Source organism: Dasypus novemcinctus, chromosome 8, assembly GCF_030445035.2.
Source record: "Dasypus novemcinctus isolate mDasNov1 chromosome 8, mDasNov1.1.hap2, whole genome shotgun sequence".
NCBI lineage: Eukaryota > Metazoa > Chordata > Mammalia > Cingulata > Dasypodidae > Dasypus > Dasypus novemcinctus.
In genome coordinates, this window is record NC_080680.1 from 121,882,572 (window position 1) to 121,905,050 (window position 22,479).

General features: G+C 38.5%; 1 protein-coding gene across 2 annotated transcripts in view; it reads left to right on the forward strand.

Annotated features, from left to right (window-relative positions):
* Positions 1–22,479, forward strand: part of ERP44 (endoplasmic reticulum protein 44) — a 125,097-nt gene that overhangs the window by 72,822 nt on the left and 29,796 nt on the right. For both annotated transcript variants that reach the window (XM_058302615.2, XM_071217108.1), the window contains 4 exons: positions 11,521–11,705; positions 13,039–13,154; positions 15,853–15,910; positions 17,449–17,565. In XM_058302615.2, coding sequence (XP_058158598.1) covers positions 11,521–11,705; positions 13,039–13,154; positions 15,853–15,910; positions 17,449–17,565 — 476 coding nt within the window. The remainder of the gene's footprint in view (positions 1–11,520; positions 11,706–13,038; positions 13,155–15,852; positions 15,911–17,448; positions 17,566–22,479) is intronic.

The following is a 22,479-nucleotide window of genomic DNA, read 5'->3' on the forward strand; positions in this document are numbered from 1 at the left end:
GGAGAGAAATAAATAAATAAATAAATCTTAAAAAAAAATAAATAAATAAAATGTATTCACCAAGTGCAATGAATGTCCCATGATTGTCGATATGGGAGCAGTGGGGTGAGGGGATGGGGTGTATATGGGGACCTCATATTTTTTTAATGTAACATAAAAAAATAAAAATAAAAACAAAAAAAAAGAGGTAATAGGATTTTTCTTTTTTATTCTCAATATCTTGAATTATGTTGACTGGTTTTCAAATATTTATCTAAATCATAGTACTGAGATAAACCCAACTTGATTGCGATGTATTATCATTTGTATAGTGCTAAATTCAGATTAATATTTTCTTCTCACACAGTGTTCTTAAGTGGGTTGAATGTATACTTTTCTCATTTCCTTGTCAGGTTTGGTAGCAAGATTATGTTAATTTGATAAAACCAGTTGAGAAGTGGTCCCTTCTCTTGTATTGTCTGAGATAGTTTGCGTAAACTTGACATTATTGGTTCCTTAAATGTTTGATAGGATTTACTGTTGTTGCTGTCTACACATGAAGTTTTCTTTGTGGAAAGGCTTTGGATAATGGATACATTTTAATAATTTTAGGACCATTTCTATTTTTTCTAATGTCAGTTTTGGTAAAGTTGTATTTTCATAGAAATTTGTCCATTTCATGTAAATCTTCAGACTTACTGGGTTTAAATTACTGATGATATTCTCATTGTCTGATTAAAGATTCCTGCTACAATTCCTGAAATTAATTTTGTGTGTTCTCTCTCTCTAGATTAGTCTCTCCCAGGGTTTAACAATTTTATTAGCCTTTGCAAAGAATCAGATTTTGGTTTTGTTGATCTTCTCTATTGTATATTTGTTTTCCACTTCACTGATTTCTGCTCTTATCTTCCTCTTCCCTTCTTTTTTCATGTTTAATATATTGCTTTTTTATAATTCATTAAGATGAATGCTTAGCTCTTGTTTTTCAGCCTTTTTCCTAACATCCGTTTTAAGGTTACCTATTTCATTGTAAGTATAGCTTTAGTTGCGTGCTATGAGTTCTGATACATATTTACATGATATTTCAGTTCAAAATATTTTCTAATTTCCATTTATTATTTCTTCCTTGATCCATAGATATATAGTTTATTCATTCTTGTTATGACTTGATTCATTTAAAAATTGTTGAGATTTTTTTGGTGATTTTTTTATGTGGTTTATGTGTTTGTTATGTGCTATATCTACTTGCAAAGAAAGTGTATTCTCTACTTTGTGGATAGCACATCCTATATATGTCGATTTGATAAGTTTCTTAGATGTGTTGTAGGAATTCTTTATAGTCTTACTGATTTTGTTTGCTAATCAGTTACTGAGAAAGGTGTGTTAATAATCTCTCACCACTGTAGATTTGTCTTTGTAGTTCTGTCAATTTTTACTTTGTATATTTTTAGGCTATCTGATGCATACAAATTCAAAATGGTTATATCTTTCTGGAGAATTATTATGAGAGGCTTCTTTTTATCTCTGGTAATGCTTTTTGCCTGAATGCCTTCTTATTTGTTATTACAATAGCTGTACAAGGTTTCTTTTGATTAGTTTCTGCATGGTATATTTTTTGCCCATACTTTCACTTTCAAGCCTTCTGCATCCTTATGCTTTAGGTGTGTTTATTTGTAAGTAGCATAGTTAAATTTTATTTTTGTACCTTTGTAAAAAAATCACTTCTACATATATGTTTGGGTGTATTTCTGAACTCTCTGTTCTGATCTATTGATCTAATTTATCTACCTTTATACTGAGAGTACACTGCCTAAGTTACTGTAGGTTTATAGTAAGCCTTGAAGTTCAGTAGTATAAGCTCTCTTCATTTTTGAGGTATATTGGTTTGTAATTTTCTTTTCTTCTAATGTCTTTGACTGCTAATGTTGGCCTCCTAGCATGATTTGGAAAGTATTCCCTTTCTTCAATATTCTGGAAGTTTGTGTGGAAATGGTATTATTTTTTCCTTAAGTGTTTGACTGAATTCACCAGTAAAGCTATCAGTGGATAGAGCTTAGAAATAAATATTTTTGAAAGAGAAAACACATCATGAGTTCATGCCAGTACTTCTGATTGAAATATTAAATATTGCAAACTTTTTACTTAATTTTCTCAATTTTATATTTGTATCTTTTTTCTCTTATATTGAAAACCTGATTTGTAACAGCATTAGCATAATTACTCATGTGCTCTGTCTTTAATGTGTGTGTGTGTGTGTGTGTAATTTCAAAATAAGTCCAGTATTACTAACAACAGTAAGTCAACTGAATGTAGTTCATGATTTCTTTGTGGTTTCTTTTACTAGGATTAACTCTCAGGATGTTCAGTCAAAACACTGTGTTTCAAAGTTTTAAAGTGATTTGAAGTCATTCTTTGCATGTTCTGTCAATAACTTGTTAGGTTCATGTATTTTAACTTTTTGATTGCTCTTTATTTTTTATTTTATCTAATTTTGTGGTAATGTTAAACATTTTCATGTTCCAAGGTCAAAAGTATAAACCAAGGTATAGTGAGAAAAATGTAAATTCCATTCCTGACCCATCTTTTCTCATTGTTTTTTGGGAGACCAAAAAAAGCATTGTATAGAAATACACTTATCTTTGTAAGCATATTTACATAAATATATATATTTATATACATACTTACGTGTGTATATATACATAACATATTTCTTCCCCACCTAACACAAAATAGCATACCTGTACATATTCTTCTTTCTGTGTAGCTTTTTAACAATGTATCTTGAAGATTCCAGTATACAGAGATATTTTTCATTCCTTTATACAGCAGCCTAGTACTTTATGGTATGGGTGTATAATACATTATTCAGCCAGTCTCCTATTGAGGGACATTTGGGGAAATAGTAACTTTTTAAAAGATGTTTTCCATACTACAGACCACAATACTGTAGCATTGTAGAACTCTTTGACCTAATTTTAAAGACATTTTTATTTAAAAGCTTTTAACATACTACAAAGCTACAGTAGTGAAAACAGCATGGTATTGGCATAAGGAGAGACACACAGACCAGTGGAATCGAATTGAAAGTTCTGATATAGAACCTCATATATATAGCCATATAATATTCGATAAAGCCACCAAACCCTCTCAACTGGGAGAGAATGGCCTATTCAACAAATGGTGCCTGGAGAACTGGATATCCACATGTAGAAGAATGAAAGAGGATTACCATCTCACACCTTATACAAAGATCAACTCAAGATGGAGCAAAGACCTAAATATAAGAGCCAAGACCATAAAGACCTTGGAAAGCAGTGTAGGGAAACATCTACAGGACCTTGTAATAGGAAATGGCTTCATGAATATCACACCAAAAGCACGAGCAGCAAAAGAACAAATAGATAAATGGAACTTCCTCAAAATTAAAGCCTTCTGCACCTCAAAGGAGTTTGTCAAGAAAGTAAAAAGGGAACCCACACAATGGGAGAAAATATTTGGCAACCATATATCTGATAAGAGACTTATAACTTGCATATATAAAGAACTCATATATCTTGAAAATAAAAAGATAACTCATTTAAAAAATGGGAAAAAGATTTAAACAGAAACTTCTCCAAAGAAGAAATACAAATGGCTAAAAAGCACATGAAAATATGCTCCAAATCTCTAGCTATCAGGGAAATGCAAATCAAAACTACAATGAGATATCATCTTACTCCCATAAGATTGGCAGCTATGAAAAAAACAGAAGAATACAAATGCTGGAAAGGATGTGAAGAAAGGGGAACACTCATCCACTGCTGGTGGGAATGCAGAAGGATCCAACCATTCTGGAGGACAGTTTGGCGGTTTCTCAAAAAACTAACCATAGATTTGCCATATGACCCAGCAATACCACTGCTGGGTATATACCCAGCAGAACTGAAAACAAGGACACAAACCGATATATGTACACCAATGTTCATAGCAGCATTGTTCACTATCGCCAAAAGTTGGAATCAACCCAAATGCCCATCAACAGATGAGTGGATCAATAAAATGTGGTATATACACACAATGGAATACTACTTGGCTGTAAGAACAAATACACTACAAGCACACGTGATAACATGGATGAATCTTGAGAACCTTATGTTGAGTGAAGCAACCCAGGCATTGAAGGACAAATACTACATGACCTCAATGATATGAAATAAGCAAGCTGCCTCAGAGAGCTAGAGACTGGAAGATAGGCTTACAGGAAATCGGGGGGTGGAGGAAGGATGTGAGCCGACGTCTGCAGGGGTGGAATCTATGATGAGCTGGCGGTAAGTATGAGCACAAAGAAGAGATAAAATGGGGTCAAGGGGTTGCCTTTGGGTGGGGCTATGCGGGTTTGAGGGGGGCTGGGGATGGGCGGATGGGTAATATTGTCCAAAAAATTGAGGGGAGGGAGGGGCAACATACGAACATAGGAGAATGTCAGGGTATTGGTTGAGAGTAAAATGCTGAGAAAATAGTATCAAAATATAATTAGGAGGGTTACCTGTTTAGGACGCTCGCAGGGGATGGTCTGATGCGGGACGGACTCCTGGGGAATGTCTGAATGCTCATTTTGCCAGGGTGGGTTGTACCATTGGGTAGAGACCCAAGTAGTGAGATTGGGGGTGGACCCACATCCTGGGGAGGACTAATGCCATCAAATAGAGGGAACTGTATCTCTCGAGAGAAAGAGTGGCTGGCTCCCAGGGCATTAGGGCAGTTGAGCAAGTCAGGCCCTGAACACTGTAACAAGTATCTCTGGACGTGGCTCCTCAGAAAATGGAGATTGGCTGTCGCTGTGGGCCCCAAGGGGAGGGGAAAATGGATGTTGAATGGATGGAACCAAGGTAAATGTGGGGGCAAGAGAGGAGTTTCGTGAGAGTACACGAGGATGAATATAAAACATGTAATATTACACCAAAAACATATAGGGGACGACAGACTAATAATGTAAACCATAATGTAAAACATAGGATAACTAAAAAATTTAGAAAACTGTATATCCTAAAGTATGGACCACAATGTAAGCACAGATGTCACCTTGTTTGAAAGCTATTGTTTCGGAGTCTGTACATCAGTTTCAGTAAATATGATATAAATAAGTTAAAAGATTATCGCTGTGGAAGGGAAAAGGTTTTATGGTGGATGTGTGGGAGTACTGTATATTGTACATATGAATTACTGTGATCTAAGGCTCTTGTGAAGAGAAGCTCAATAATTACGAAAAAGAAAAAGATAGGATGTAAATTTTTCCTAATCAATACGTATTCTAGATCTAACCTTTAAACTCGTCGCTATATTCCATTTTACTAGTAAGGGAGCCTGACATTATATTGGGCTTCACTTTTCAGGAAGTTTTGGATCACGGAGTGGTTCAACAATGGCGGCGGAGGAATACTGGTATGGGATGTTATTGACAGGCTATATATGGTTGACAGGGAGTTATACAGGGCATATGTCCAGGGTGCATGGTAATGTTGGGATATACTCATAGTGGAAACAATTAAAAACAACAGCTGGGAGGGTACTGGGTTCCTCGCCGGGGGTGCTCTGTCGTGGTCCCTAGGGAAGCAGTGGCAGTCCCCCAGGTGCAACGGTAAGAACCAGGAAGGAATGAGGGTCCAACAGTGGGCTCCTGATATTAATGACTATGCTTGTGAGCCTATATGCCTGAAATAAGAACAAGGCCTAGAGCAGCACTGTGCCTGACAGCCTTCATGTTACTCAAATGTGGCCAGTCTCAAAGCCAAACTCAGCATGTAGATGCAGTGCATTCCCCCCAGCGTGGGACATGACTCCCGGGGATGAGCCTCCCTGGCATGGAGGGATCACTACCAAATACCAGCTGATGATGCAACTAGAAAATGACCTTGAATTAAAGGTTCAACGCGGACCAGCAGAATATCCCTGTCTACATATAATAACATGACTTCAAAATGCTGTTTGACCTAATGTAAGGGGGAAATGGAAAGGAGAAATGAGTTTATATGGCTATGAGTCTCTAAAAAAGAGCCTGGAGGTTGTCAGAAGGATTGCCCTCATGCACACCTGAGCAGAGTCTCAGAGACAGATAAAGTAGATACAACCCCAGGTATTGGTTCTTTTGAGGGCTAAAGAGACCCACGGGTTCTATGGTCATGGCAGATGGGGTTCACTGCCATGTCAGTTGGCCCTTCTTTGGAGCTGGTGTTTCTGTGTGATGGAACTGGACTCAGATGGGATCTCTTTCACAAGCCTTTCATGCTACTTTACTGGAATTGTTTGTTGGTGCTGGGGTTTAAGATATATCTAGGGGATTTGAATCTCTGGACTGACAATATGATAGCCAGGCCCTGAACCTCAACAGACTTCAACTCCTACACTCTGATTTATTGGACTTAACCCTACTCAGCTAACATGGAGTTGAAGAATGTCAACCACCACACCATGGAGCATAGAGTGCCTACAGCTGAAAGCAGGAGGATTGCATCCAGTATCCATGTGGAATCTAAGCCCCCTCTTGACATAGATGTGCAATGGACACAACCAATCCAATGTCCACAGAGAAAATGTGGCATTGGGAAGGGTGGCCATGGTGGCTGCTGGGTGCGGGGAATGGGAGGAAGAGATGAGATGTGGAGGCGTTTTCGGGACTTGGAGTTGTCCTGGGTGGTGCTTCACGGACAATTACGGGACATTGTAGATCCCCCCAGGGCCCACTGGATGGAACGTGGGAGAGTGTGGGCTTTGATGTGGACCATTAACTATGAGGTGCAGCAATGCCCAGAGATGTACTTACCAAATGCAATGGATGTGTCATGATGATGGGAGAGAGTGTTGCTCTGGGGGAGTGGGGGGTGGGGGCGGCGGGGTTGAATGGGACTTCATATTTTTTGAATGTAATATTTTTTAAAAAATGAATAAAAAAATAAAAAAAAAAAAAGGAGAATGGAAAGTTTATGCATAATGGCTACAAGATCTCTGGGGTGTTAAAAAATGTTTCAGTAATGGGTGGTTTTAACCATTGCACAACATTGTAATGTGATTTGTGCCACAGAATTATATACATGGTTATGATTGAGATGTTCTATGTATGATATTACAATTTTAAAAGATGGAGAGATTGTAAATGAAAATTAAATATGTCCTAGATCTAATAATGGAGAATATAAGGCCCAAATAACATCATTGGGCCAATAAATAGACTATAAACTCTATGCATTATATAAATATTATTTCTTTACATGAGGAAAAAAAATAAAAATAAAAGCTTTTAAATTTGTATGTCACTACAAAAATTCATTATATAAAATACCAAGTCTTGTTGTGTAGTATAATGGGAGTGAATTATTTTTCTCTTTTTTTTTAATTGGGAAGGTGAAGCTCTTTAATTTTTGTTATTTCTTCTAAGTCTTTGTGACCTTTGCCTTCTTACAAGTGCCTCTGTTACCTTAAAAGACTTCTCCTTGCATATAGTACCACTCTCACCCCCTCAATTTGTATTCTCAGTACACTCTTAGTAATTCCTTGCTCAAGTAATAGGATCCATGACCTTTATATCGGCTCTAAGAAATATTCTCTCATTGTAATTCACAAAGTTGGAAAAGAGCTTGTAGCTGATCTATCCCCTAGTACTCTAACTCAAGGAAGAAACAACTCCTAAACCAGACGGATCGTCTCTCCTATTAAGATGTCATAATACTGTTTCCTGTTCCTGTGATTTGGTGAATAAAGCATTCTCCTGAATATCATGTTATGACTGGTGGTTCTCTTTGCTTACTCATGTCTACCTTCTGTTCCCCTTTATAAATCCTCCATGGAGTTTACTGAAGTATTATTAATGCTGATTACATAGCGTTTACTACCTTCCACGCTCCCCTTTGAGAACCCATATATTCTGCCCTTAACTTTGAGTAAACCATTTTTTTTTTTTAAAGATTTATTTTTTATATCTCTACCCTTCCCGCCCTCCCCCCCCCCCCCCCAGTTGTCTGCTCTCTGTGTCCATTCGCTGTGTGTTCTTCTGTGACCGCTTCTGTCCTTATCAGCCGCACCGGCAATCTGTGTTTCCTTTTGTTGGGTCATCTTGTTGTTGTGTCAGCTCTCCGTGTGTGCGGTGCCATTCTTGGGCAAGCTGCACTTTCTTTCGCGCTGGACAGCTCTCCTTACGGGGCTCACTCCTTGCGCATGGGGCTCCCCTATGCGGGGGACACCCCTGCTGGCACAGCACTCCTCGCACGCATCAGCAGTACGCATGGGCCAGCTCCACACAGGTCAAGGAGGCCCAGGGTTTGAACCGCAGACCTCCCATGTCGTAGGCAGATGCCTTATCCATTGGGCCAAGTCCACTTCCCTAAATCATTTTATAATAGTATTCTTATCCTAGAGAGAGCAAAATGCAACCTTGACGTATTAAAATATTTTCATTACCTTTAGCTCTTCCTGGGCATTACAAAGACCTTAGAATACTTTAACATTATTTACTTCACCCCCAGTGTTTATGCTGCTGCTGTTGTCATGTGTTTTAATTTTATGTCAGGGCATAATTATTATTATTGTTTTGTATAGTAATTTTTCATGTGGATTTTTTAAACAACTCTATTGAGATATAATCAACGTATAATAAGACTGCACACATTTCAAACATATGGATTTATGAGTTTGGGCATATGTATGTACCCATGAAACAGTTAACCCACATACATATACAACCTTTAAGTGCAGTGTCTAAGTATATTGAACCTCCTAGAAAATTAAGGTGGTTAACAGGGCCTTTTTATTTATTTTTTGTAATTATTAGAAATGGTGGTGGGGGAGGGTATGTTCATGTTTTTGTGTGCCATTATTTTAGGATTTTCCCCCATTTTAGAACTCTGATATTTAAGCAAATAATGATAATTCACCCGTTTTAGGATATTTCAGTGCTCCCTGAAGTTCTGTTCATTCTAAAAATTCAGTGCATCGTTTGTCAGTCTCATACATATTACTTGTATGGCATTTGAGCTTTTCCACTGTCTAAAAAACTGATATTAGCATACGTCTTGATTTATTTATTATTTTGAGACTATAAACACTAATTTTATAGGTGAGTGTTATTTTTTAATTGCCACTACATGAAAATATACCCATATGTCATAAAATGAAGGGCATTTTTTTAGTATATACTGCTGAGTTTGGGTTTTTATTGTATTATCTTTTGCAAAATTTCCTTATTTGGTATTATAAATTCCTTTTCCAGTAGTAAAGAATCTAATACTAGTTTTTAGTGTTTGAAAGTGGTTTTAGACAAAAAATAGGATGTGGAATTTTTTCAAGTCAACATTCTTTATCTAAGTTCTTTATCTAACTTTATCCAAGTTCTTTATCTATCCTTTAAACTCATCGCTATATGCCATTCCCTAGTAAGGGACCATGACATTATATTGGGCTTCAAATTTCGGGGAGTTCTGGATCACAGAGTGTTTCAACAATGGCAATGGAGGGATACTGGTATGGGATACCAATGACAGGTGATATATGACTGACAGGGAGCTGTACAGAACATATGTCCAGGGTGCATGGTAATGTTTGGATATACTCATAGTGGCAACAATTAAAAACCACAGTAGGGGGGGTACTGGGTTCCTGGCCAGTGGTGCTCTGTCGTGGTCCCTAGGGGAGCAGCGACAGTCTCCCAGGTACAGTGGTGGGGACCGGGAGGGAGTGAGGGTTCAACAGTGAGCCCCAGATGCTAATGACTATGCTTGTGAGCTGATAAACCCAAAATAAGAACAAGGCCTAGAGCAACTTTGTGCCTGGGAATTTCCTTCTGTCAGCCTTCATGTTACTCAAATGTGGCCAGTCTCGAAGCCAAACTCAGCATGTAAATGCAATGCCTTCCCCCCAGCGCGGGACATGACACCCGGGGATGAGCCTCCCTGGCAACGAGGGACCACTATCAACTACCAACTGATGATGCAACTGGAAAATGACCTTATACGGAAGGTTCAATGCGGATCAGCAGAATATCCATGTCTACATAAAATACCATGACTTTAAAATGCTGTTTGACCTAAAGTAAGGGGGAAATGGAAAGGAGAAATGAGTTTATATGGCTACGAGTTTCTAAAAAAGAGTCTGGAGGCTGGCAGAAGGTTTGCCCTCATGCACAACTGAGCAGAGTCAGAGAGACAGATAAAGCAGATACAACCCCCAGATATTGGTTCCTGTGAGGGCTAAAGAGACCCATGGGAGTTATGGTCATGGCCGATGGGGTTAACTACCAGGGCAGATGGCCCCTCTTTGGAAATGGTGTTTATGTGTGATGAATCTGGACTCAGATGGGATCTCCCTTCATAAGACTTTCATGCTAATGTGCTGGAGGTGCAGTTAATGTTGGGGTTTAAGATATATTTAGGGGATTTGAATCTCTGGACTGACAATGTGATAGCCAGATCCTGAGCCTCAACAGACTCCAGCACCTACAATCTGATTTATTGGACTTACCACACTCAGCTAAGATGGAGTTGAAGAAGGACAACCACCACACCATGGAGCCTAGAGTGATTACAACTGAAAATGGGAGGATTGCATCCAGCATCCAGGTGGAATCTGACCCTCCTCTTGACATAGAGGTGCAATGGACACAACCAATCCAATGTCCACATAGAAGAGGTGGCATTGGATTGGGAAAAGTGGACATAATGGACAAAGGGTATGGGGAAAGGCAGGAAGAGATGAGAGGTGGAGGCGTCTTAGGGACATGGAGCTGCCCTGGATGGTGCTTCAGAGGTAATCACCGGACATTGTAAATCCTCACAGGGCCCACTTGATGGAATAGAGGAGAGTATGGGCCATGATGTGAACCAATGTATATGAGGTGCAGAGGTGCCCAAAGATGTACTTACCAAATCCAATGGATGTGTCATGATGATGGGAACGAGTGTTGTTGGGGGGGGGGAGAGGGGGGGTAGGGGGGTGGGGTTGAATGGGACCTCACATATATATTTTTAATGTAATATTATTACAAAGTCAATAAAAAATAAAAAAATTAAAAAAAAAAAAAAAAAAAGAAAGTGGTTTTAAATCTCATTTAATTTTCTTTTGTTAAATGCTCTGAGATATCCTCATGGTATTTATTAAAGAAACCTGAACAGCTCAATCTTCAGAATTGAAACTTTGGGCATTCTAATTCTTGCTGGAATGTATCTATAATAATAATTGCTAACAATTATTAAGAGTTTATTGTTCCATGCATTTGTATTGTCTCACTTAATCTTTAAACCAACACTATGTGGTGGAAATTACTATCCTTATATAACAAGTGAGAAATTCTGGCGTAGAGAGTTCAAGCAACTTACCCAAGTTAGAGTCCAGAGCCAGCCTCTTAAACATTATAAACTCATGTCATGAATGATTTTTTATTTCTCTGTCACTGAAAAAGAATGACATGAACTGAAAAGTTCTCACTGAATAGTTGTATGAGTTTTGACTGTTGGACGACTAATGGGCTCATCTTGAATAAGTATGAGGATAAAATTAATTTTCTCCCCATTCTTTTAGCTGATATAGCCCAGAGATATAGGATAAGCAAATACCCAACCCTCAAATTGTTTCGTAATGGGATGATGATGAAGAGAGAATACAGGGGTCAGCGATCAGTGAAAGCACTTGCAGATTATATCAGGCAACAAAAAAGTGACCCTGTTCAAGAACTTCATGACTTAGCAGAAATCACCACTCTTGATGTAAGTTAACTTGATGGATCAAATGAACATTGCCTGTTTAATTAAAGTAAGCAAATTCTTAACGCAAAGAATGTGGGTATTTCTTTTATAGTATGTTGCAAGGGATTTGACATACACATATTTAGTAAGTTGAATTTTTCTTGAATTGATAATTTTCAAGGGAAATGCTAATGTTTTCCTAAATTACTGGATAAATTATATTGCATACAGTAAAGTTGTACTCATTTGAATTGAGTGTGAAAGGATGCCTGAATTTTAAAGAAATAGAAGTTAAGGTCAAGCATACACAACCGAAGTTTCCATATTTTTCTTAGTGGTGACCCTCAGAATATCTGCTGGTGATCTCTCCTATACCAGCTCTTTATATAAGTTTTAGCGTTCTCTAAAATATCCCCATCTACATTAATTACTGTTTACAGAATAACAACAAAATAAAACAATTGGGCTTAGGCTTTTTAAGATTGTCACAGTTGGGTATGAAATTTGCTTTTACCCAACTGATTAGCTAATATGCAAACCAGTTTCTGTTTTGTGCATGCTGGCAGAAGACATAAGACTCCTGGTGCAGAGACAAAGGACTTTATTACTCAGGCCACAGCTAGCAGTGTGAGCATGTGTGTGTCTCTTCCTTGCCCTTCACTTCCTATGGAAGTGACATGGAGGGCCTGGATGGATGCTTGCACATGAAGTGGGCTGTGTTATAAGTGGGGGTGGGGGGTATGTGAGGACCTCTTATATTTTTTTTAATGTAACATTTAAGGGAAAAAAAAGGAACACTGGGCTTGGGAAACTTCCTGTTTTATAGCAGGCAGTAAACTTGCTCTTTGCCCTGGAGGGAGATACTACCTCATCCTTCGAGATTGCTCCTGCAAACCTTGCCTTAAGAAATGGCCTGGGTAGAGTAGTCAGGGTCTTGCATTCTGGCATATCCAATAAGATGTGTAGGAGAGTGGGAGACCCACAGAGGAGTCTCTACCAGTAGTCACAATTGTGAACAGATGTACTGGTTGACTAGCATCTATAATTAGTCCACTTATTTAGGAAAAGATTCATACTGATTAAATGGTTATTCTATTTTTTTATATTTTAAAATAATGTCCTGGATGGAAAGGTTTGTAATTACATTGAATTGTAGTTGTTTTCAACCTAATATAATTTTTAATATTTTTGGAATAGGTATTAAAAGCCAAATATGCATTTTTAGTTTTATTTCATTTGAAGATAGGTGAACAATAGCTGGAGCTATTTGGGTTCCAGAATAAGGGGTGAATTAAAAAATACGTTTATAGAGTTATATATGTTTACAAAATAATTACATACTTTTATTTTCCAGCGCAGCAAAAGAAATATCATTGGATATTTTGAGCTAAGGGATTCTGAAAACTATAGAGTTTTTGAAAGAGTAGCAAATATTTTACATGACGATTGTGCCTTCCTTTCTGCCTTTGGGTAAGTGTTTTACTGGAGAGTGTGTTAGTGGATCTGCTTGACTGTCATGCTAAATTCATCTTGTGTTTGGTCATTTAGTAAAGATTACCTCTCCACAGATTCTCCGTTCTCTTAAATCACTAATCATTGTTCCATGCTCACCCCGACCTCTTTTTTTTGGTTTGTTTTTTGTTTTTCTTTATTTTTTAAGGAACTTTAGATGATATAAACACTACATTGAAAATATAGCGGACTCTCACATACCCTACTCCGCCTTCCACACAGCTCCCATCACCAGCATCTTTCATCAGAACTGTACACTTGTTACAATTGATGAACACATTTTGAAGCACTGCTACTAAGCATGCTCTACAGTTTACATTATCGTTTATACTTTGCACCACACAATTTCATAGGTTTTGACAAGAGTGTAATGGCTTGTATCCATTATTGCAGTACCATGCAGAATGATTCCAGTGTCTCAAAATGCCCCATGTTATACCTATTCTTTCCTCTCCCTCCCCTCAGAACATCTGGTGACCACTGTCTTTATATTAATGTTAGAAGATCTTCCATTACTAGAATAATAATAAGTCTACTTTGTCCGTAGTTGCATTCTCCCCTTATGATTGTTCATTCCTCAGACTTGCAGATATAGGGATGGTGATGCCTACTCTATTTCTAATTGAGAGGGGGGTTAGATCCCATGGGGCATGGCCTGTTTTTGGTTTTTTTTTGTTTTTGTTTTTGGCCTGTTTTTAAGGGTTTAAAATATAAAAGTCTGTCTGTTCTCCTTTCTATCATAGTATACCCTGTGTCAGAATGTGAGTAAAAGGGAAAGAATATATAGTAGCAATGAACACATTCATGCTTGCTTTCAACTCATTTACTAACACTTTGTGCCAGGCGAAATGCTAACCTTTGGGGCTTACCAAACGGAAACAAAACACTATCTTTCTCCTTAAGAAACATGGGCTTAATTGTCTTCATTCATCGCCAGCTTGCCACACTTTTTCTTCCTTCTTCTTTGGCTCCAAGGAACATTTCTTTCCAAAAATAACCTTTTCACTTGTATACTTATAACTGTCCCCTCAAACTTTTTCTGGGTGTTGGTTAACCAGTTGTCCTTGTTTTTTCGTGTTTTCAGCACAACCCTTTTCGTGAACTGCTTTCCTTGTCCTAAAACATGCTTCTCTCTTTCCTGACCTTCCCCTCTATCTCATGAACTACAATCTCATCTTGTTCTTTTGCTATGTCTAGGCTCCATGGAATTCCCCTGGTGTACTCCTTAACTTTCCAATTTCTCTGATTTTGTTTCCCTTCTATTTTTCCTTCATCTCTGAAAATGGATCATTTTTATGGTTCTGCCCTCTCTTCTTGTTGGAGATTATCGCAGTCATCCTTTGACTCATGCAGAAGTATTTCCTTTTTTTTTTTTTTTTTTGCTTAATTGTAGTATCTTGAGGAGAATCTAGATTTCTGACCTAGTATATGTTCTCCGTTTGATAACCTTTGTCTTATCCTTGTTTTAGTGCTTCTGTAGGTTGTGTGTGTGTGTCTTTCATTGTAAGCATTATCAGTGTTTACTTCAGAGTAAATAATGGGGGTATTTGCCCTCATGTTTTTCACATTACTTTCCAGCCATAAAGGCAGCCTTGCTCTTCCTCAGACACCAGCGAGCCACCACCCTTGCTGTCACTGCTCCCTCTGTCTGGAAGTGCTTTCGCCGATGCAAACTCATTTTGCCCTAATAACCCAATTCAAAGTAGCACTACCACACTTGTCATTCTTCAGCTTCTTATTCCACTCTTTACAACATTTTTCCTTCCCATGATAAATGTATCTACTTACCTAGATGTAAGCTCTGTGAGAGCAAGGGTTTTGTTGCTTTGTTCACTGCTGTATACCCAATGCCAAGACCATAACTGATACAAAGGATTCGTGTGGTAAATAGTTGTTGAGTGAATGAGTGAATGAATGAATGAATGGAGCATGTTCTCTTTTTCTGTTCCCATTGTCATTGATCTAGGTGAGCACTGCCTGCCTCTATTCTTCTGGACTCCAGTTAGAAACTAGAGATAAATCAACATTCAGTTAATCCAAAAATCATTTAGGAGAGAGAGAAAGTTACCTATTTGACTTATAGTTTGTTGTAGAATTCACTCACCAAATATGTATGGAGCACCTTTTTGTGTGCCAGTGACTATGCTAGTCATAGGAAATAACAGCAAACAGAAAATTGCTTCTTTATCCGAGTGATGTAGGTTGCTATTTTAGTTCATCTGCCCTTTAGAAGTTTTGGTTTTAAAGGTAAAAAATAGAAAATTCATGGTTGACTCTAACTTATAAGCAAATAATATATGTTTTTATTGATCTATGTGATTAAATCAATGAACCTGTTCCCCAGTTGCTGAAAAACAGTCTGGGGTCAAAAACAACTCTTTAATGCTAAAACTGCCAATCCAGACTTATAAATATGAGTCACCAAAACAAGTAACTTAAATTCTCTTTAAAAATCTGCCTCGTATTAAATTTTCCTTTAAATGTATGCTTTTCTTGGTATCACCAACTCTTATAAATAGGAAAGATAATGGATAATTATATGTTTGAGCCTTTATAATTCATTGCAAAATAACTAGCCAAATCTGCTTCGTTCAGGCATATAACTGTTTTTGTTTTCCTTTATAAAATATCATTATTACTTCTCTCTTCCTATTAGGTCTGTTTCAAAACCAGAAAGATACAGTGGAGACAATATAATCTATAAACCACCAGGGGTAAGTTGCTATTTCTTACTATACAATACATGTATAAATATAAAATCTTTAATTTTATGCTCGTTAATATTCATGGAATCATATCATTTTAGAATAGAAAGGAACATGAAGGCATCATCTTATACTTGTTAAGATCTTTCAGAATAAAGATGGGGACACCAAGGCCTACAGCCACATAGGCAGGCAGTGGCAGAGCTAGGACTAGAGATGCCCTGACTCCAGGCCTTTTCTACCTCTCTGTTTTACACTCAGTCTGGAACCTGAATTCAAACAATGCTTTAGTGGTACATGATTGTCAATCCTACCTGTATCATATTAGCCAGGCCCCCAAATCTTCTAGGGTATAAATTAACTTGGTGGTACTTGCCAGGAAATAAGGAGCAGTTGGGTTGTTACCCCTTAGGCTAAGAAGTTAAGTGTGTCTAAGCTTAGGTTCAGCTGCTTAGGGCTATACAATGGTGGCCACAACTAAGAGGCCAAAATTACAGTATTTGTCATCTTCGATGGACCTAAAGCTCTGTCATTGCATTTTTTTTTCACATGCAAAAAATAGAAAAACTGTCGCTATTCTTTGAATTCAGGGTTTTCATTTTAATGTTGTTTACCATGTTTTGACACACTGGAGTTTTAGATTTTTATGTAGTAAAATATATCATTTTTTGTTAGAAAGCTTCTCTCCTGTTCTGAGTTTAGTTATTCACCTGTATTTTCTGCTAGTGTATTTCTTTCATAGTAGCTTACATATTACCATCATCTCTAGGAGTTTCAGCATCTAGTATAGTGCCTCTCATGTAGCGTGGTTGTTATTAAGAGTACGGGCTCTGGAGTGAGACTGTCTGGGTTTACATGTTGAATCTGCCACCTGGCCACGTGTGTAACTCTGGAAAAGTTGCTTAGCTTCTCTGTGCTTCAGTTTCTTCAAGAGTAAAAATAGGGATGATAGTAGTGCTGCCTTATAGGGGTGGTGTGAGCGTTAAATGAGTCAGTACAAAGAAAGTGTTTACAACTGTGCCCAGACACAAGTACCCAGTTAATGTCAGCTGTTATTTTTATCATCATCATTTTAGGCACCTAGTAAATATTGATTTTGAGTGAATGTGGAACAGATATTTTTAGGTAATTAATAGGAGAGATAGCCATGCCTTAGATTTAGATAGCATCTTATATTTTTCAAGGCTTTTTCATTGGAAATTTCCCAATTTTCTTGTAGCATTTTCACCTCTGAGCTAGCTACTTCATTTATTTGAATAATTCTTTTTACATTGCCTCTCTGCCTTTGGTCAAGGTACTGATGAAAGTTAATTGACTTAAACCCAAGGAAAAGCAGAAGCCTTAAACATCACAGATTGTATAATCAGGCCCCTGATAATTACCAAATTTTAGCTTTTTACCAGCGATTGTCCTCTTTCTCAAAAGTTCTGTGTTTTATGTTTCTTTTATATCCCCTGTAGATTTTCCAGGTTTGTAGATGGGTTCAAGGACATATTTTTGCTAACAGAGGTTAGATTTGTTTACATTTGTTTTTGTTTTTGCAACAGCATTCTGCTCCAGATATGGTATACTTGGGATCTATGACAAATTTTGACTTGACTTATAATTGGATTCAAGATAAATGTGTTCCTCTTGTCCGAGAAATAACATTTGAAAATGGAGAGGTATGAACTTATTAATATGTGTTGTTGTTTTTAATTCAGGTTTCTGAAAAAGCAGCCTTCCTCCATCTATCTTACTATTTTCACACAGAGTTACCAGTTATAAAAACCACATACTGCACATAACGGTATCATAGCTCTTTCTATAATCTGGGGCAGTGGTTCTCCCCTCCTTTGCTGCCCCAGAACCCCTCTGTTATTCTTCCAGCAATAGCAGTGGTCCAACAGAGCCATGAGAATGAGTTTGAAAATGCCTCTTGGGTGATTCTGATGCCCGTCCCTTGGTTGAGGATCCTTGTTTAAAGGGATGTCCTTGTCAAGCAATGCTCTGCAGCTTTTAATAACAATTAATTATATAAAGTGAATAATCCTTTGCTACAAAAAAGGTTTTTCTTAACCCTGTCTCTCCGAAAAGAAAGAAGCTGTGTTCTCTCTTGTAAGTAATGAAAGCAATCATCAATGACATGTAAGTGACCTCAGTGGTCCTATGTGCCTGAAATAGAGCCCACCTAACTTGTACAACTCTCACAAAAACAAAACACAAAGACCTAAGAGGTTGGAGGAGGCAAGTACAAAGGGCTATGTCTATGAAGTACCTTTTTCCCTTCTTTACTATATTAGAAACATGTCTTTCATTTCATTTATGCCAAACTTCAGCTCTTTCATTTTTAAAACCCATGGTCTAGGTATGCAATAAAAAAAAATTTTATGAAGTGCAATTTAAGAAGATTTTTTATATGCCCAAACACTTAAAAGAATTATAAGTATACAGCACAGATTTTAAGTGTACAGCACAAAGAATGATCACAGAGTAAACACATCCATATCATCACCAACTAGATAGGGATTGGCAAGTTTTTTCCTGTAGGCTTTGCAATTCATTCAATCCCTCCCTGCTTCCTGGCTTTGCAGTTGTAAAATACAAACAGCCTTAGACAATTCAGGAATCAATGAATGTGGGAAGCAGACTCATGTGGAGCTGGCCCATGCGCAATGCTGATGCGCGCAAGGAGTGCCGCGCCATCCAGGGCTGTCCCCTGCATAGGGGAGCCCCACATGCAAGGAGTGCGCCCCTTAAGGAGAGCCGCCCAGAGCAAAAGAAAGTGCAGCCTGCCCAAGAATGGCGCCGCACACACGGAGAGCTGACATAACAAAATGACGCAACAAAAAGAAACACAGATTCCCAGTGCCACCGACAAGAATGCAAGCAGACATGGAAGAACACACAGTGAGTGGACACAGAGAGCAGACAATGGGGGTGGGAGGGGAAGGGGAGAGAAATAAATAAAAAATAGATCTTTAAAAAAAAAAAAAACAGGGCCAAAAGTATTAGTCCTGGAAAATCTTGAACAATTAAACAGGATCCCACCCCCCATCCCCCGCCCAGGGTAGTTGGCCCTTTTAATAATGCTCAAGATTTATTATGTATTGTAACCAATCACCCATACATCATTTAAGCAATGGGAAAAGATCTGCTACCTCCTAAATCTGGTTGTCAGGAATTGGATGTGGCTCAGGTGATAGGGCCTCTGCCTTCCATATGGGAGGACCGGAGTTCAATCCCTGGGGCCTCCTGGTGAAAAAGAAGAGAAAGCATGCCCGGTGGTGAGCCGAGAGGCTGCATGGTGATCTGAATGCCTGCATGGTGAGCCAGTGCCAGCCCAAGTGAGTCATGCAGCAAGATGATGATGCAACAAAAGAGAGATGAAGGGGAGAGTCAAGGTGAAGCACAGCAGAGACTAGGAACTGAGGTGGCGCAATTGACGAAACTGCTGTCCACATTAGAGGTCCCCAGGATCAAATCCCAGTGAATCCTAGGGGAGAAAGACAAGAAGACAGAGAGAGATACAGAAGATCACACAATGAATGGACAAAGACGTCAAAAATAGCAGGGTAGGGGAAGCGGATTTGACTCAACTGATAGAATATCTGCCTACCATATGGGAGGTCCAGGTTTCAAACCCAGGGCCTCCTGACTGTGTGGTAAGCTGGCCTATGTGCAGTGCTGATGCGTGTAAGGAGTGCTGTGCCACATGGGTGTCCCCCACGTAGGGGAGCCCCACGCATAAGGAGTGCACCCCGCAAGGAGAACTGTCCCACGTGAAAAGAGTGCAGCCTGCCCAGGAGTGGTGCTGCACACACGGAGAGCTGACGCAGCAAGATGATGCAACAAAAAGATTCCCAGTGCCACTGACAAGAATGCAAGCATACACAGAACACACAGTGAATGGACCCAGTAGACAGTGGGGGGAAGGAGGGGAGGGGGAGGAAGGAGAGAGAAATAAAAATAAATAAATCTTAAAAAAAAAAAGACAAACCCAGCAGGGTGGGGGGGGGAGGGGAAGAAAAATAAATAAATGTGGTTGTCTTGCTATCCTGTCCTGGATCCTTTAATAGGCTTGGTAAAGAATATGCTGGTGTGGACACAGGTCAACTTGGAAGTCCAAGTGGCATAAACTATGTTAACATATGACTTTAGTAAACTAATTGACATATATTTTTCCAAACTATTAATCTGTTAATGACTGCTCTTCATAATTGTTAGTTCATCCATATTTTTAAGTTTAGTAAAGTAATATATTTGTTTTTACTTTTTGTTTTCTAAAGCTGATAAATATTCCTAAACTTAGGACCATTGTGAATTTAGAACTAGAAGAGTTCTTAAATTTATTCAGAGGTGACTACTGAGTCTTCTTTCCCAATTAATTTAAAAAATTAAAAAATTAAAAAATTTTAAAAAATTAATTCAGCATTAGTACCTTCATTCATTCAGTCAGTCTTATGTGATTACACATTATTGCATATAAAAATCTGTGAACAAAGGAGAAGTGGAATAAGATTCTCTTTCTTCAAGAGGTTTTTGTTATATTTCACATATACAGATAATGTAAAGAGTGCTTTTTGCCATATGAGGGTCACTAATAAAATCTTCTGAGAGTGTAGAGGAGAAAATCATTTCAACTTTCAGCAGAGATTGAGTGGAATCACAGATGGATTTCTAAAAGAGGCAATTCAGTCTTGAAACAAATGTGCCAAAAGAAAGATGGAAGTACCTGAGGAAATATGGAAAGTAGGAAGTGTTGGGGAGAAGGAATGATATATTAGTTTTGAGTGTTTAAAATACTGGTTAGAATTTTTAAAGATTTTTGTATTTCTCCTCACCCCCTTGTTGTTTGCACTTGCTGCATTTGTTTGTCTTTGTTTCTTCAGGAGGCACTGGGAACTGAACCCAGGACCTCCAATGTGGAAGGGAGGTACCTAATTGCTTGAGTCATCTCCATTCCCTGCTTTGTTGTATCTCTCATTACGGTTTTCTTCTTGTATCTCTTGCTGCGTTGTGTTGTATCAGCTTGCCATGCCTGTCCATTGCGTCAGCTCCTGTCTTCTTCAGGAGGCATGGGGACCTGCCATGTGGTAGGCGGGAGTTCAGTGACTTGAACCACATCCACTTTCCACTGGTTAGACTTTGAAATGGAGATTTAACAGGCAGTCGGAAATGTAGGCTTGGATTTGGACTGGAGCTAGGCTTAGAGATACACATAAAGGACCCGTTAGAGAAGTTGCCAGGCTAGAGCATAGAAGTCCAAAGACAGAACTGTATTAGTCAGCTAAAGGGGTGCTGATGCATGCAAATACCAGAAATCTGTTGGCTTTTATGAAGGGTATTTATTTGGGGTAGGAGCTTACAGATGCCAGGCCATAATGCATAAGTTACTTCCCTCACCAAAGTCTATTGCCACATGTTGGGGCAAGGTGGCTGCCGACATCTGCCAAGAGTTCAGGCTTCTTGGGTTACTCTGTTCTTGGGGCTCCATTTCTCTCCAGGCTCAGCTGCTGTGCTCTCTCCACAAGGTCAGCTGTAGACATAATAGGCGAATGCTTCTGTCTTTCTCCCTAGGGCTTCTGCTGTGTCTAAGAAGCTGTCTCTATTCCTCTGTGTTCTTCTCCTGTGTATTTACTTCCCGGCTCCAGCTCAAAAACTCCCAACTCTTGTCCTTTGCCATCTTTTCATGTCCTTTGCCCTGCCGATGTGGCCTAATCAAGCCCTAATCATAATTCAATTAAGTAAAAGTGAAACTTCAGACAGACCAGTTTACAAACATAATCCAATATCTATTTTTGGAATTCATAAACAAGAACCTTGAGGAGTAACATCAGTTACTGAAGGAGAAAGATGAAATGTGAGCCCAAGAGATGAGGTAGAAGATAATTTAAATCAGCTTGCTACTACATACATGTAATGGCAGGTCCTGGGGGAGAAGGGAGTGGGACGTAACTGCTGATGGGTACAGCGTTTCTTTGGAGAGTGATAAAAATGTTCTAGAATTGGTAGTGATGGTTGTACAACCTTACAAATATACTAAGAACCACCAGATTTTATGCTTTAAAATGGTGAATTTGTGGTATTATGTGAAATATATCTCAATTTTGAAAATAAGGTAAATGTGATAAGAGCCTTAACAATTTATGCTGTGATAGAGTGAAACAGGCAGGCTTAAACATGAAGATAGGAATTGGAAGAGAAAAATTCTGTCCTGTTAAGACAGGTCTTAGTTCAAGTTTTTGGGGGATTAAGGAGTTTGCAACCTCTGCTGAGACAGTTCCTAACTTGCAGAGTTCCTTCAGAAGGACAGCTGATGGGCTTTTTCTTATTAGTCAGGACATAGCATTTGTCAGGGAACATAAACGCTTTAAATTTGCTATCCACACATCACTTTTCTCCTTTGTTCTCTAATAACACCAAGAAAAATTTCAATAGCACTGTACAGTTTTCAAGGCTTTTGTGTATTTGTGTATACAAAGGATATAAAAACACACACATAATGACCTGCTTGTTAACAAAGTTGAGAATTTTTGTATTAGTTAAAAACTGACTCTGTCCTGGGCTTATTGTCTTCTTTTGCTCTGAACCAAATA